General features: G+C 44.3%; 1 protein-coding gene across 4 annotated transcripts in view; it reads right to left on the bottom strand.

Moving 5' to 3' along the window:
* Positions 1-310: 310 nt before the first annotated feature.
* The window catches only part of LOC108138762 (AF4/FMR2 family member lilli), a 72,520-nt gene continuing 59,471 nt past the window's right edge, over positions 311-13,359 (bottom strand). For 3 of the 4 annotated variants that reach the window (XM_017261172.2, XM_017261171.2, XM_017261170.2), the window contains 10 exons: positions 8,110-8,835; positions 6,461-7,205; positions 5,642-6,060; positions 5,524-5,577; positions 2,400-5,456; positions 2,130-2,321; positions 1,952-2,032; positions 1,244-1,406; positions 1,019-1,169; positions 311-956 (listed from right to left, as the gene is read on the bottom strand). In XM_017261172.2, coding sequence (XP_017116661.1) covers positions 811-956; positions 1,019-1,169; positions 1,244-1,406; positions 1,952-2,032; positions 2,130-2,321; positions 2,400-5,456; positions 5,524-5,577; positions 5,642-6,060; positions 6,461-7,205; positions 8,110-8,252 — 5,151 coding nt within the window. In that variant the 5' untranslated portion in view covers positions 8,253-8,835 and the 3' untranslated portion in view covers positions 311-810. The remainder of the gene's footprint in view (positions 957-1,018; positions 1,170-1,243; positions 1,407-1,951; positions 2,033-2,129; positions 2,322-2,399; positions 5,457-5,523; positions 5,578-5,641; positions 6,061-6,460; positions 7,206-8,109; positions 8,836-13,359) is intronic. The other variant, XM_041710552.1, reaches the window with a different exon arrangement.

Raw genomic sequence — 13,359 nt, 5'->3', positions numbered from 1 at the left:
TTTTCATTCATGTATTTTGTTCTAAAAACGTGTTGTGATTGCTTTTTAAGAAATTAATTTAAAATTAATAAAATAGTTGCATTAAACATAATTCATATTGAAATATTACAAAGAATTTATAACTATAACTTTTTTCTTTATATTGGCGATAATATATATGTTTATATTTGCTAACATTTTTCCTTACCAAGTCTGCAAAGCAAAATTAACTAAAACTTAAACAATTTAAAAAGCCGTTCCTCCTCTGTACGCATACGAAAACAAAATTCAACTAAAATGTTTGTGTTTTTTTTTTTTTTTGGTGAGACTGGAAAGGGTTGGGCTGGATATTTGTTTTTCGAGCTTACAGACTAGACGTATAGCTAATATAACTTGTAATGTGTGTTTGTTTGTTTGTTTTTGTTTTTTTTTTTCGTTTGTTGTAATATCAATTAAAACTAGGCATAAATATAAAGCTTAACATGCTTAAAACAATTGAAAATTGAGCATAAGGAAATAAGTAAATGGTGTGCATACACAAAATACATACAGATAAAAATTATAAATTAATAACAAATCATTTCTTGTGTTGTTGTGTTGTTGTTTTTTATTTTTGTTTTTGTTGTGGTTATCTTCGTTTTGTTGGAAGGTTGTTGGTTTCGATTTCTTTTCTTTCGTTACTCCTTTGTTGACTAACTAAATTAGTAGCTTGTAGTAGATAATAGTTGCTAATTTGGCCTGACTTTCATTTAGACACGTTTGGTGGTCTTTCCGTCTGCATCTCCGTTTGCGATTCCGTTGCGTTTGCGGTTGATGATGGTGCCGCTGTCGCTACTGCGACTGATGCGACTGATGCGTCGGATGCGACACGGCATCCCTGAGCGTCTTTAGACCCGCCTGCACATACCGGAACACCTCGTGCATGGTGCTGTGCAGCGTTAGCGGGCCGTTCTCGTGATCCAGTTCGCGGAAGAAATCTGCAGCGATTGGATATATCAAAATTGAGTTGATTATCAAAATGCGGTTTCAACTAACTCACCTATATGATTGCCTGAGCGTACCAATCGATCGGCTTGATCCCACAACTCGTGAGCACTACTCACATAATTTAGATACTCATTTTGCTTGCTCAGCTGATTGTGTACATCTTGAGGCACTATTTTGCCTGGCGGCGTATTCGAACCGGAGCCCTGTAATGTTGCCATTAAAAAATGTTTAAATTAATAATGATCCTTGGATTGTTAGCTGCTTGGGGGTAACTTACCTGCGAGCCTACCGAATTCGATGGTGATATGGAGGACGGCGTATTGCCGTTCACAATGTCCCGGCCAACACGAAAGAAATCCGTGAGATTGGCACAAATGGCGCGACAGTTCACTCTCCGTAGTTTAAATAACTTTAGCGATATCAACGATTGGCAGCGCAAACTGTTAAAATAAGTTTAAAGTAAAATAAAATAAACGTGAATGTTGGTTATTAATCTGAATTATCTAAAGGACTATAACCTTGTAACTTGCTTTTAAATACACATTTTACATACAACTGCGGTCAAAATAATACTCGTTATTTGGCTTCTCAAAATAAAAATAAAATAGCAATAATTTCAAATTTTATTTAATGTTTTCGTGAAGCTAATACCATAAAATAAAAGGAACAAATATAAAATTAAACATTTATAATAGCTACATATAACTTTTATGGTAAATTTATTTTAATACAAAGTGTGGGTGATCAAGGATTTATGATTATTAAATTAAAATTTTATAAAATACTTAACATACAATGTATGGAGAAGTGAATTTAAGTGATTTATGAACAGTTTTCATGTTCTTTAAAACCTAAAACAATATCGAATGTTTTTTTCAACCCTAATTTTGTTTATTGGTGCGTATGTGGTTTAATGAAAATGTCCCACTGCTGTTTATTTAACCGCAACTGTATGTCTTAGCCCTTGCAAGAGTGTTAGACCTACCTGAGAATGGCCACTTTGTTGTGCGTTTCGTGCTGCCCGTTCGTTGACTGCTGGTAGGGGCGAAACTTGGTGGATATAAATCTGCAAAGTGAATAACAATAACATGTTAATGCTGATTAATGCTGTTCCGACCACTTCCGCAATGGTGGGCGCACAAATGTTGGCACACTTTACTCACTTAATTAGCGACAGGGTGTCCTTGTACATGGTGTAGGTGGCCGCCTCGGAGCTGCAGCGCTCCATGGCGTCGGCCGTCAGCAGAAAGTAGACAACGGCCTCCAAATACAAAGTGACCTGGTTGAAGGAGTCGCGCTCCGAGTCGGCGGCATGCTTTCGATTGATAGCCTCCTGCAGGAACTGATTGTTTTTTCTGTATAATAAAAGGAAAACTCAATGTTGTTAGTAATGTGGTCTAAAAATTGTAAAGTAAAAATATTGTCTTATTAACCTGTGATCGTCGCTGGGATGCTCCTCTTCGCGATCAAAGTAGGAGCGGTAGATGATTCGCGTGACGGGGGCCGGAGGCGGTGCTCTAGCTGCTGCCGTGGCAGTGGCCGCCGTTGACGTCACCATGGGCGGTGTCGTCTGCACGGCCTCGTTGCAGGTGGTTGGCGCTACGAGGGCAACGTTGGCCACTGTCGGCGGAGGTGGTAGCGGTGACATGGCCAATAGCTTTTTGCTCGGACTGCCATTCGCAGCGGACACATCGCTGCCCACAACGACAGCGGCAGCTGCAGCGGCGGCGGCAGCGGCGTCCTCATGGAGCAACTGCAGTTTGTCGTAGGACAATCGATCATGGTTGGGCATTCGCTCGTGATTGTTGGAGGGCAGAAGCACGGCCACCGGCAGCAGCTCCTTGCCAATCTGCAGCTGGTCGGCCTTCTCCTTTTTCCGCTTCTTCTCCTTGTAGGGACTCGAACTGGAACTGGAGCTGCGTTTCCGCCGACGTCCGGGTGGCTGTTCACGCTCACGCTCGCGATCCCGTTCCCGCTCCCGCTCCCTCTCACGTTCCCTGTCCCGATCGCGCTCCTGCTTCAGCTGGAACTCCTGCTTGACGCTCGGCTTGAACTTGGCCTCATAGCCGGCGTCCAGTTCGGGCTCCGGTTTCACCGGATGCTCGTGCTTGACCTTGGTCGCCGAATTTGTGTCGCCGGCGGCATAGCCATTGGGCATGACATGAACCGCCGCCGCCGCTGCTGCTGCTGCTGGTGTCGTCTGTCCCTGCTCCTTGGGCGTTAGATGGCCATTCTGCTGGGCGGGCGTTAGTTTCTTGAGGCGCATGATGCGCTCTCGCGAGAGTTTGCTTAGATCGATCTTGCAGATCAAAGAGGTAAGATGTGGTGTGGTTGTTCTCGCCGGCGAGGCCAGACCGGCGCCCAACTGTTGCTGCTGCGTGGGCGTGGTCATGCGGGCTTTTGCCAGCACAGCAGCGGCAACTGCAACTGGTGGCTGTGCCACCGCATCCAGCTTGCCCTGCTGCTGCTCCTCCTGCAGGTCCATGATCACCACCTGTCCCTGCTTCTTGGCGCCGCCCTCCTTCGGATTGAAGATCCTTGCCAGCGTATTGATCTTGTTCTTGTCGTTCTTGGGCTTCCGTTCGCGCTCCTTCTCGCGCCGCGCCTCATCCTCCTCGCCGCTGCTGCTGCTGCCGCCGCCACCGCCGCCTCCGCCGCAGCCTCCGCTGGACGAGGAGCACTCGGAACTGCTCAAATGCTGGCTGTGCTGGCTATGCTGGCTATCTGGTAGCTGTTTGAAGAGCGGCATATGCTGCGCAAGCGACTGCCCACTTCCGCCCACTTGTGTCCTGGCCAGATCCTCCTGGTCGCTGCCACTGCTGCTCGGCGAACTGCTGCCGCTGCCCGGCAGCGCCTTCGGCGGCACGGCGCCCGTCTTGTTCAGCTTCACAATGCGGCAGTTGGTGTTCTGCGTTTCCGTGTCGTCGCTGCTGCTCGAGGAGCTGCTCGACTTGGAGCTGGAGCCACCGCTCGACGAGCTGTCGTCGTCGGAGCTGCTACTGGCGGCATGCACATCCTTTGGCTTGAGGGTGGGGGCGACCATCAGGGGCGTGGCCAGCTTCTTGGTGGGCGTATTGCCATTGGAGCTGCTCTGGCTGGAATGGTCGCGTTTCCTTGCCCTGCTCATGGCCAGCGGTGTCTTGGCCAGCGGCTTCTTGGCAGCGGTCAGCGTGGGACCCTTGGTCTGCGAACTGCTGCCGGCGGATGCACTGCTTAGGTTGCCACTGCCACCGCTCTGCTGCTGTTTCCGTGGTCGTCCACGTCCCTTTTTCACCGTATCCACCGCGGGCTGAGCCTGAACGGTAAGTGCCGAATGCTCCAGACCAGGATGCTTGGGCAGCGGCTCGTCGTCATCGCTTGAGTCCAGAATGGGCGCACTGGTGACCGCTTTCTTCTTGCGCGGCTTCTTTTGCCGCTGCTTCGGCGATGTGGGCAGTGGCAGGATGGGCGTCAGCGTAACACTATTGCTCGCTGGTGCCTTCTGTGACTGTGACGTCGGCGGCACTCGCATAACCGTCGTGATGGCGGCTGGAACGCCGGGCAGCTGAAGCGTTTCGCCGGGACCCGGCATGGGCACCACCTCGCCACCGGTCGCACCACTATCAGAACTGCTGCTGCTGCTGCTGCTCGACGAGCTGCCACTGGCACTGGTTCCGGAATCCGAGAGGCGGGCGGCGTTATGTGCCTCCGCCGACTCGCGTTTGATTTGGTTTTTTGGTATCGCCGCGCCAAGTGCCATTTCCGATACGGCATCGATGGCCTCCTTTTTCACCGCCACCGGTGTGACACTCAGTCCAGTTCCATAGCGCATTTGCTGCTGCTGCTGCTGATGCTGCTGCTGATGCTCCTCGTCGTCATCCTCCTCCTCGCCTTCATCCATGGCCATGTGATCGTCGTGGATCTTCTCGTTCTTCACAATCGCCGTGGTCACATCGATGGACTCGGGTATGATTTGGGCACCACCTGGCAGAATGCCCGGTACCTTCATGCTCACATTTCCGGGCGAGACGCTTTCGGAGTTCGTCTGATTAGCTGGTTTGTGGAAAAACCTGCTTAAAGTCCACTTGTTGCTCTCCGTTGGCGATGGCGTTTTGTTTGAGGAGCTGCCTCCGCTGCTCATCGTGCCACCCGATCCACTTCCTCCAGCGACGGAGGCATTGGAGTTTGCACCGGATCCCCCACTGCCTCCACTGGCGAATCCACTGGAGCTGAGCAGTCCGGTTATCGTATTGCTGCCACGGGCAATGATCTCATGCCTAAACTTCTTATTCTGGGCCCCATTGGACGTAAGTGGTTGGGTCCGATGCTGTTGCTGCAGCACTTGTTGCTGTTGCTGCTGGATGGAAGTCTGCTGCTGCTGTTGCTGCTGCAGTTGTTGATGCGGCTGCTGGTGATTGGGATGGTGCTGCAGATCGTTCTTGCTGCTTGACTCGCTGCCCGACTCACTGGAATCCGACTCGGAGCTGTTGCTGCTGTTGCCCGCCGATCGACTAAGGGATTTTAATTAATTAATTAATTAATTAACTTATTCAATAATCACATAAGATCTTCGCTTACCCCTCCTTCTTGGGATCCTCATCTGACTCCGAAAGTTCGAGATCGTTTTCAAGGCTGTACAATAGAAAAACAAGTCGAGTTAGCTTGATAATTAAAGAATCTAAGACGGATCACATACCACGAGTCCTGCTTCTCCAGCGAGTGATTCTTTTCCGTTTTAAGTGGCTTGGCCAGTGCCGGTGATGTCACAACGGAGGCTGCCTTGGGCGGAGTGGGTGGCAGTTGATGCAGCGGCGCCAAAGCATCTCCTGCAGACGTCGTCACACCTGTGGCTCCGCCCAAAGGCAGTTGGCTAGCCTGCGGCGGTGTTGTCAACAGCGGGGCAATTGGCGAGGACATTGGCGCAATGGGCGGGAAGAGGGGCGAGGGTTCAGCGGAGGGCGGCGAGCCGATCATATCGATGGCATACTTTTGCTTATTGGGCGCCCCCAGATTATAGTTCTCACGCGTTGGCGCATGCGGCGTGGCTGCTATCGATGTGAGCGGTGTCACCCAAAAACTACTTGCTATATCGCTAATTATTTTGTTGACGTCCTTCTGCAAAGGTATAATAAAAAGTTAAGTAAGTAAGTAGCAAGATCTATGTAATTGTAAAGTTTGTAAACGATGCAGCGGCTAACCGATTTGTTCTGGGTTATATTATAAATCAGGAAGTCGAAAAACAACGATGTTATATCTTATACAATTTTAGCTAATGTTCGAAATGCCTTTAGAGTTTTTAACTATTTAGCTCAAAACGTTGTACTTGCAACCGCTGCATCGTTTACAACCAGTTCAAATAACTTTAATTTGTTCTTTAATTTGTCGAAAAACGATGTTATATTCTTATGCAAATTTAGCTAAAATTTAGAATTTTCAACTATTTAGTTCAAAACGTTGTACTTGCAACCGTTGCATCGTTTACAACCAGTTCAAATAATTGGTTCAAATATGTTACCTCGGGAGGCGGCGGCTGCTGACCCGCTCCTGGTCGCTTGCTGACCGCTGGCGGCACAAAGCGTCCGCCGGTGCCGTTGTGCAGCGTTGGAGGCGGCGGTCCAAGAAAGGACTTCTCCCGCCCATTGGGCATCTGGGTGGACAGAGGTGGCCCCAACGGCGTGCTGGCTGGGATTCCGCCGCTACTGCTGGCGTTGTTTGTGGCGCTGGACGAGTTGATGTTGTTGTTGTTGTTGCTGCTGGAACTACTGGATCTGGGCGGGCCGCGGGGCGGGGCCATGCCACTACTTGACGGAATGTCGTTCTTCATTGGCTGGCCCGGATAGCCGCCGCGTCCATTGTACGGCGGCTTGTTGTCCGCCTGCTTCAGATACGTGGGCGGTCGCTGCTGTTGCTGGTAGTGTTGTTGCTGCTGGCCGGGCAGCCCTGATGTGGCGGAGGATGCGGACGTGGATCCGGCTGAGGCGGAGGAAGGTGAATGCCCAAGGGACTTGCCTTGCTGCGGCGGCAGTGGCGCCTGCAGGCGCGGACTGCAGGGCGCAATTCGACTAATCCCCACCGCCATCTGATTAAAGTACTCCCGCGCCACGCCGAACTCGCCCAAAGCGGCCGTAATGTTCGCATCTCCTTCTGTCAGCCGCCGCGGCTCGCCGAATAGACTAGTTTCCCGATCGTCGATCTGTATGCCCTGTTGTCGCTCGATTTTCTCACGCTCACGTCTTTTTCGCCGCTCGTACTCCTCCATACTGCAAAAAGATTAAGAACTGATTAATGAAATGTTTTAACATGCATTTATTTGCCTTTATCGCTGGTTTCTATTTTTTGTTTGTTTCATTAGTTTCTCGGTTTCAGTAACAACATAAATTATACAGCAAACAAACATCACAGGAAACACAACAACAACGACAACAACAAACATGAGGCGTACAAACAGCTTCGGTTTTGAAAAGGATTCGTCGAGGATAAACATTTTGTCATGCATTGCGTGCCTTAGACTCCACAAACACTTAAGCCGTCCACAGATTAAATGGTCAAAAAGTTATTTCCTAGAAGTTTTGTTAGTCGTCCTTTTCAAGATTGAACGGGTTATAAATGTGGTCAATATGGTTCACGCATTAACGATATTTGCTTCCATTATTATCTTCGCTTTAATAAAAATTAAATTACAAAAAATTATAAATTTCTATATAGACAAAAAAAGACTATCTCGAACATTTATTAATATTTTAGGCAATTTTTCGGCACCTTTTTTACCATTTAGAAAGAATGTTTTCGCCTCACCTTTCCCAATTTGATTTTTTTGTCAACATTGACCCATTCTTATGGACATCGGTGTTGTTAGGTGCCAATAGTTTGACAAGCATACGATAGGTGTCATCGGTTAGACATGCACACACGCAAGCAAAGTTTGATGGCTATGAAAGCGTTGTTTGTTTTTAAAACAGGGGGAAGCGGCAGGACTCTTAAAACTGTGCAAATGTTTGCATTTGATTTTGTCTGGTTTTTAAGTCTAGTAGTAGTGGTAGTGGTGCAGACATGCTTGAGAACACAACAAATAAATAGATGTATATGTATGGACAGCGACGAAGAGAGGGGACAGAGACGAAGACAAACACAGACAGAGTAGAGTGCAGTGACTCTAAAACTTACTTATAATTTTGGCTATACAAATTGTTATTGTATTGCTGTAGTTGTTCTTGTTGTTGTTGTGGCTGCTGGTGCTGAAGAAGGAGAATGCTGTTGTTGTTGCTGTGATTTTGCTGTTGTTGTTGCTGCTGCTGCTGTTGTGCCATAACGCGCGCTTAGTACAAATAAAATAATTAAATTATCCTCAGCTGAGAGGGCACACACAGACAAGCAGACAGTCACACGCACACAGCCAAAAAATGGGATGGGGAAAGGGCGGCGGATTGGAAGGGGAATTGTGTTAAGCTAAACTCCTCCTTTCTTCTCCTCTCGCTCTATAACTATCTCGCTCGATTGCTCGCTTATGTTATCGTTGTAATTTTGCGACGTTGTAACGTCGCTTTGTTGTTGTTGTTGTTGTGGTTGCTGTTGCAATCGCAATTGCAATTGTTGGTGCTGTTTCTGTTCTTGTTGTTGCTTCTCTTGGCTTGCTTTTGATTTTGCGCTTGCAACATTTTGGTACTCTGCAGTTTGACAAGCACTATCGTTGTTGCTTTTCTGTTTTGCCTTTTTCTTTGGTTTTTGTTAGTTTTGTTTTTCTACACGCAGACTTTTCTCGTAAATGCTCAAATTGATTTGTTTGTTGGGGATTTTGATCGTATCTTATATAGTCTTTTATTGCTTGAGTACGTCGCTAAAAGTGTATGTGTGTATGTGTGTGTGTCAGTAGGAAAAGTAAAGTTGCAGTACCTGAAAAACAGAGCAGAAAGAAGAGAACAGATTAGTGGCCTACTTCTCAGAGCAATTTAGATAATCTACATGGTGAAATTATAAGTTATAAATAAATATATTAGAATACATAAGTAGTAAGGTTTTCTGTATTATCATATTTCTAGTAACCCTTAATGTACTTTTTCAAAAAGTTTTAAAGTGTATTACTCATACGCATTGTAGTCTATAAATTATTAGAAGTTTTTGTTACAAATATTTATCTTATAAATTTATAAAGTTCAATTGAAATAGGATAATACTAATAAGAAACCAAAATTATTATTACTAGCAGAATTAATAAAAATAGCATTGCTTTATTACCAATTGAGTTGTTCTAAGCTTAACAACTTCTGAGTAGGTTCACCCCAAGGCCCACGCATAAGTGCTTGTATCAGGCAGCAGTGAATGTCACTTGCCTTCTCATTATGCAAACGGAAACCCAAACCTCCGAACCGCCCACATATGGCTACAAGGATTATGGTCGAAGCGCGTCACAATCCTGTGTGTCCTCAGTTCTCAGTCCTCAGTTGCCGCCGTCATTTAGAGAACTTGCCACAAGAACTGGAAGATGAGAGCCAAGGAACTGCGGCATCTGCTTGGCTTGGCTTGGAGTGCTGCGCTTAGATTCACTTAACCCGAGACTGGCAGAGGACAACGATGTCCTTTTGGGCGTATTCTTATGGAAAATTTGCAACTTGAACTGCACAGGTTGGGCGAAGGTTTCCTTTTCACTTTCAATTAAGCATAAGTAACAACTTTTTCTGTTGTCTATATAGCGCTTTCAATCATCATTAGCCAAGAAAATAAAAGCTAAACAGTACTATTGTTTTTTAATATTTAAACAGCTATTAATCATACTTGAAATATAAAAAAAGGCCAAAAACGTATTTAATTGTTTGCTCTTCTATGAACATATTTTCTATTCTTAGCTATTTACACCCTTTAGCCATATCTTAATGGATACGCTTAGGGAATTTTTTTCTGACACAATGTACTTTTTATTTATGAATGAAAAACGTGTCAGTTAAATTAATTTTTTGGTCATAAGCAACAGACGCAGCAAGTTGACCCTTTCTTGTTTTTTTCTTTTTGAACCACTCACAACTCAGTCAGAAAAAGGGACAGACAGAATGACTGACTGAACGCGAGAGGAGTAGAGTAGAGTCACAAATCTGCTGGCTTTGGGCATTCACTTTTATGTGTTTTTGCTGCTACAATTTATTTGTCTTATAAATTTTGTTAACATCTCAACTGAAGGAGAACCAGAGAGACAAACATTTAATTATTTTATTTCGGCAGAACTTTTTCTACCCCCACACCACCACAGTGCTTGCAAATAGTTTATGTACGTCACCGAAAATAAATGGAAGTCGAGTCCCCGCAGCAAAAGCTTGACAAACTTTCAGATGTTGGCTCTGCTGGGCCGCCTTTTTGGTTTCTGGCTATTGCTTAATTTATATGTATTTGTATGGCTGACTGTCCAGGACAAAACCACTGAACTCATCCACTGAACGCCCCATCCCAAAAAACCACCCAAACCTTTCCCGTCCTCTGTGGCTGTTTTAATGTGCGTCCATTTAATCTAAAGCTACTATAATTTGTCCTTTTCAGCTCTCCCTGTGTGCGTTTGTGTTTTTGTTTGTGCGTTTGTGCGTTTCGGCATTTTGTATATTTGCATTTTGACTTTTGCTTTAGACTGGGGCTTGCAATTTCAGTGTCGGCATTTATAAATAATTTTCATAGAGCATTCAAATGGATAGTAAGAGAAACTAATCTAAAGCTTTAACTTGTTGTGAAAATACATACGTATTTTGTTACGGATAAATCGGTTATTAAGAATTGAAGTCCTGATAAATTCAGGTTTTAAAAATTTAAAACTGATCACTTTGAGGATAAAAGCATATCGTACTCTGTGTTTTCTTTTTTGTACTTACTTCTTTGTTTTTAAAACATGTAAATATTTTGATTTCATATCTAAAGAACATCGTTTAATCTGGTTTGTTAAAATTGAATATAGATAGAAAAGCTGAGTAAAAGTAAAAAAGAAAAAAAAAAAAAAAAAAAAAAAGTAAGCACCGGTGATGATGAACCTGCCTTGAACCCGAAATCATATAAACTTTGTTGTTTACTAAGTGCACACAGAAAGAAATTGGAAGCCTATGTTCAAAGAATTTATTTACAATTTAATTTTTTTAATTTAGTTTTATGGATATCACTATGTTTAGTTCCTTGACAAACAAAATTGTTTTCTAGTTTTTTCTTTAGTTTGTGTTTGTTTTTTACGTCATTTTATTGATTGGTTTCCCAGTGCAGACTCCAAAAGAGGCAAGTTCACACTCAGAGGCACCCGATGACGCCTGTGCTGGGGCATATGTTATGAATTTTATGCAAATATGTTTCAGGAGAGTGGTCCCCAACACCCCATTTGGCACTTCCATTCTTCCTTGCCAAAGTTTAGCACAATTCGCGACGTTATAAATTCTTATTTGTTTTGTTTGTCGTTTTCCAGTGGGTTCGCTGCTCTATTAACATTTAAATCGCTTTTGGGGGTGTTAACAAAAATAAAAAAAAAAAAACTGGGTGTTGTTCCTATAAATGCTATGCTAAGAAATGTTCAAGTAAGAAGTTTTAATGGAAAATTGTTTGATAAACGAAAGAGTACCTAACTTATGGGTATATTGTTTGATTTTTTGTGTTGCTTTTTTTCCATTTTTCTTTCCGGTACGTAGATCACTTTATAATCGTAATTTTTTGCTTTACCAGTCAATAAGAAGTTTGTTGCTTTGTTACAAGACGGGCAGGGCAAGAGAATAGTTTTTTTATATGGTTTCGTTTTGATGATCCTTAATGGCAATCAGGTTCACTTCATTCATGGCTGCTGCAGCATGCTCATCGTGAATCATTTAACAACATGCACAAACATTAAATTACGCATGGAATTCCTTTTAACCGAGAGCGCCCAGAAAACCCAGAGAACCCAGATCACCCCGACACAGGCAATGGAACACAAGACACAAGGCACAAGACACAAGGCTCGCCTCTTGGCATAGAAAATTCAATTCAATTCAAGGGGCGCAGGCGACAGGACAGGCACAGGACGAAGGCAGGATGAAGACCAAGGCAGAAACGAACCAACGAACGAACACATGCGACTAATTTCATATTCATATGCATATTTAGACTAACTACCAGCCGAGGGAGGTGGTGGCTGCAATACAGAGCCGACGAGTGCACAAGATGATGACGCTGGGACAGAAAAGAGCTGTGGCATAGAGTGGGCTAACCGGCAAGGAAAGGAAAGCAAAAGGCAGTCACTGCACACATTGGCACGCCTAATTTATAACACAAAAGTCTACTTAACTCCCCTATGGAAACTACAAGCAGCGATGCCGCCGCTAAGCCGCCAACTGGAGAGGTGAGCATAAAAATAAAAGGAATCTATGAGAGCCACTTTCGTTGACCGAAGCATTAAATACCCATGATGATGTCTATTTAATGTCCAGAGGATAATATCTCTTATAACCCACAAAAGTATGTTATAATTCTACGATTACGTATACATAAGATTAAGATTTGATATTAGTGAAACCATTTATTTAATGTTTTGTTCACGGTTCAAATATAAAACACTAATAAATCGAGTTTTGATTTTATTTTTTACACAATTAGTTTCCTCCTGAAGAATTTATTATTAAATGTCAATCAATTTCACAGAAGTAACTTTTTTGTGTGCTAATCTAGGTGTTCTTTCAATAAAAGCCACCATTTCTTTTTAATATGTCCAACTAAATTAGAATACCTTTGACAAGGGTATTCTGCCGCGAAGAGGAGGCAGATAGCAAGATAGCAAGAGGGGGGAAAGAAGCTAGGCGGGGGTATGAATTATCCCCATTTTGTTGGGCAGTGCATAAACAAAGCCAGGTCTGCTCTCCTCGGAGTGTGACTCGGGGTGTGTGTATGAGTGTGTGTGTGTGTGTGTGTGTGTGTGTTGGACAGGATTTATTATCAAATGGGCGCCATAGACTAACGACCATAGCCACAGTTGCCTTAACTCACCGTGTGTCCCCTGCTGCCATCACCCTAACACCCCAACACCCCATTTCCCATTTCCCCACATCCTGCCCGCTTTTCCACAACTCACACAGCCCTTGGATGGCACCGAGCACAGTACTTTCGTATGTCTGTATAAGCAGAGTCAACAAATTTTATGGTAGTCATTAAACTTTCTTTCAGCAAAGCGCCTCAAACTCGAATTCAACTTCGGTCTTCACTCGGTTTAGGTGGGTTAATTTATATCTTTAAGGTCTTCCAACTGCCGAGAGTGAAAGAGATAGTTTGTGTCTCTGGCCATGGGTTGGAAATTTATTTAATTAATTTGTGCAGTTTAGCTTTCGGTCGAGTGTAAAATCAATCTGTTTACCGAAAATTTTAAGGCTTAATAAATTGAATAACATGTTAGCTAAATGCATAAATTGCTTTTAAATATTTCTTTAGGAATTTAAT

Source organism: Drosophila elegans, unplaced genomic scaffold (genome assembly GCF_018152505.1).
Source record: "Drosophila elegans isolate 14027-0461.03 unplaced genomic scaffold, ASM1815250v1 contig_814, whole genome shotgun sequence".
Taxonomy (NCBI): Eukaryota; Metazoa; Arthropoda; class Insecta; order Diptera; family Drosophilidae; genus Drosophila; species Drosophila elegans.
The sequence above is the reverse complement of the archived record's forward strand: the minus strand, read 5'-3'. Positions and strand labels throughout refer to the sequence as shown.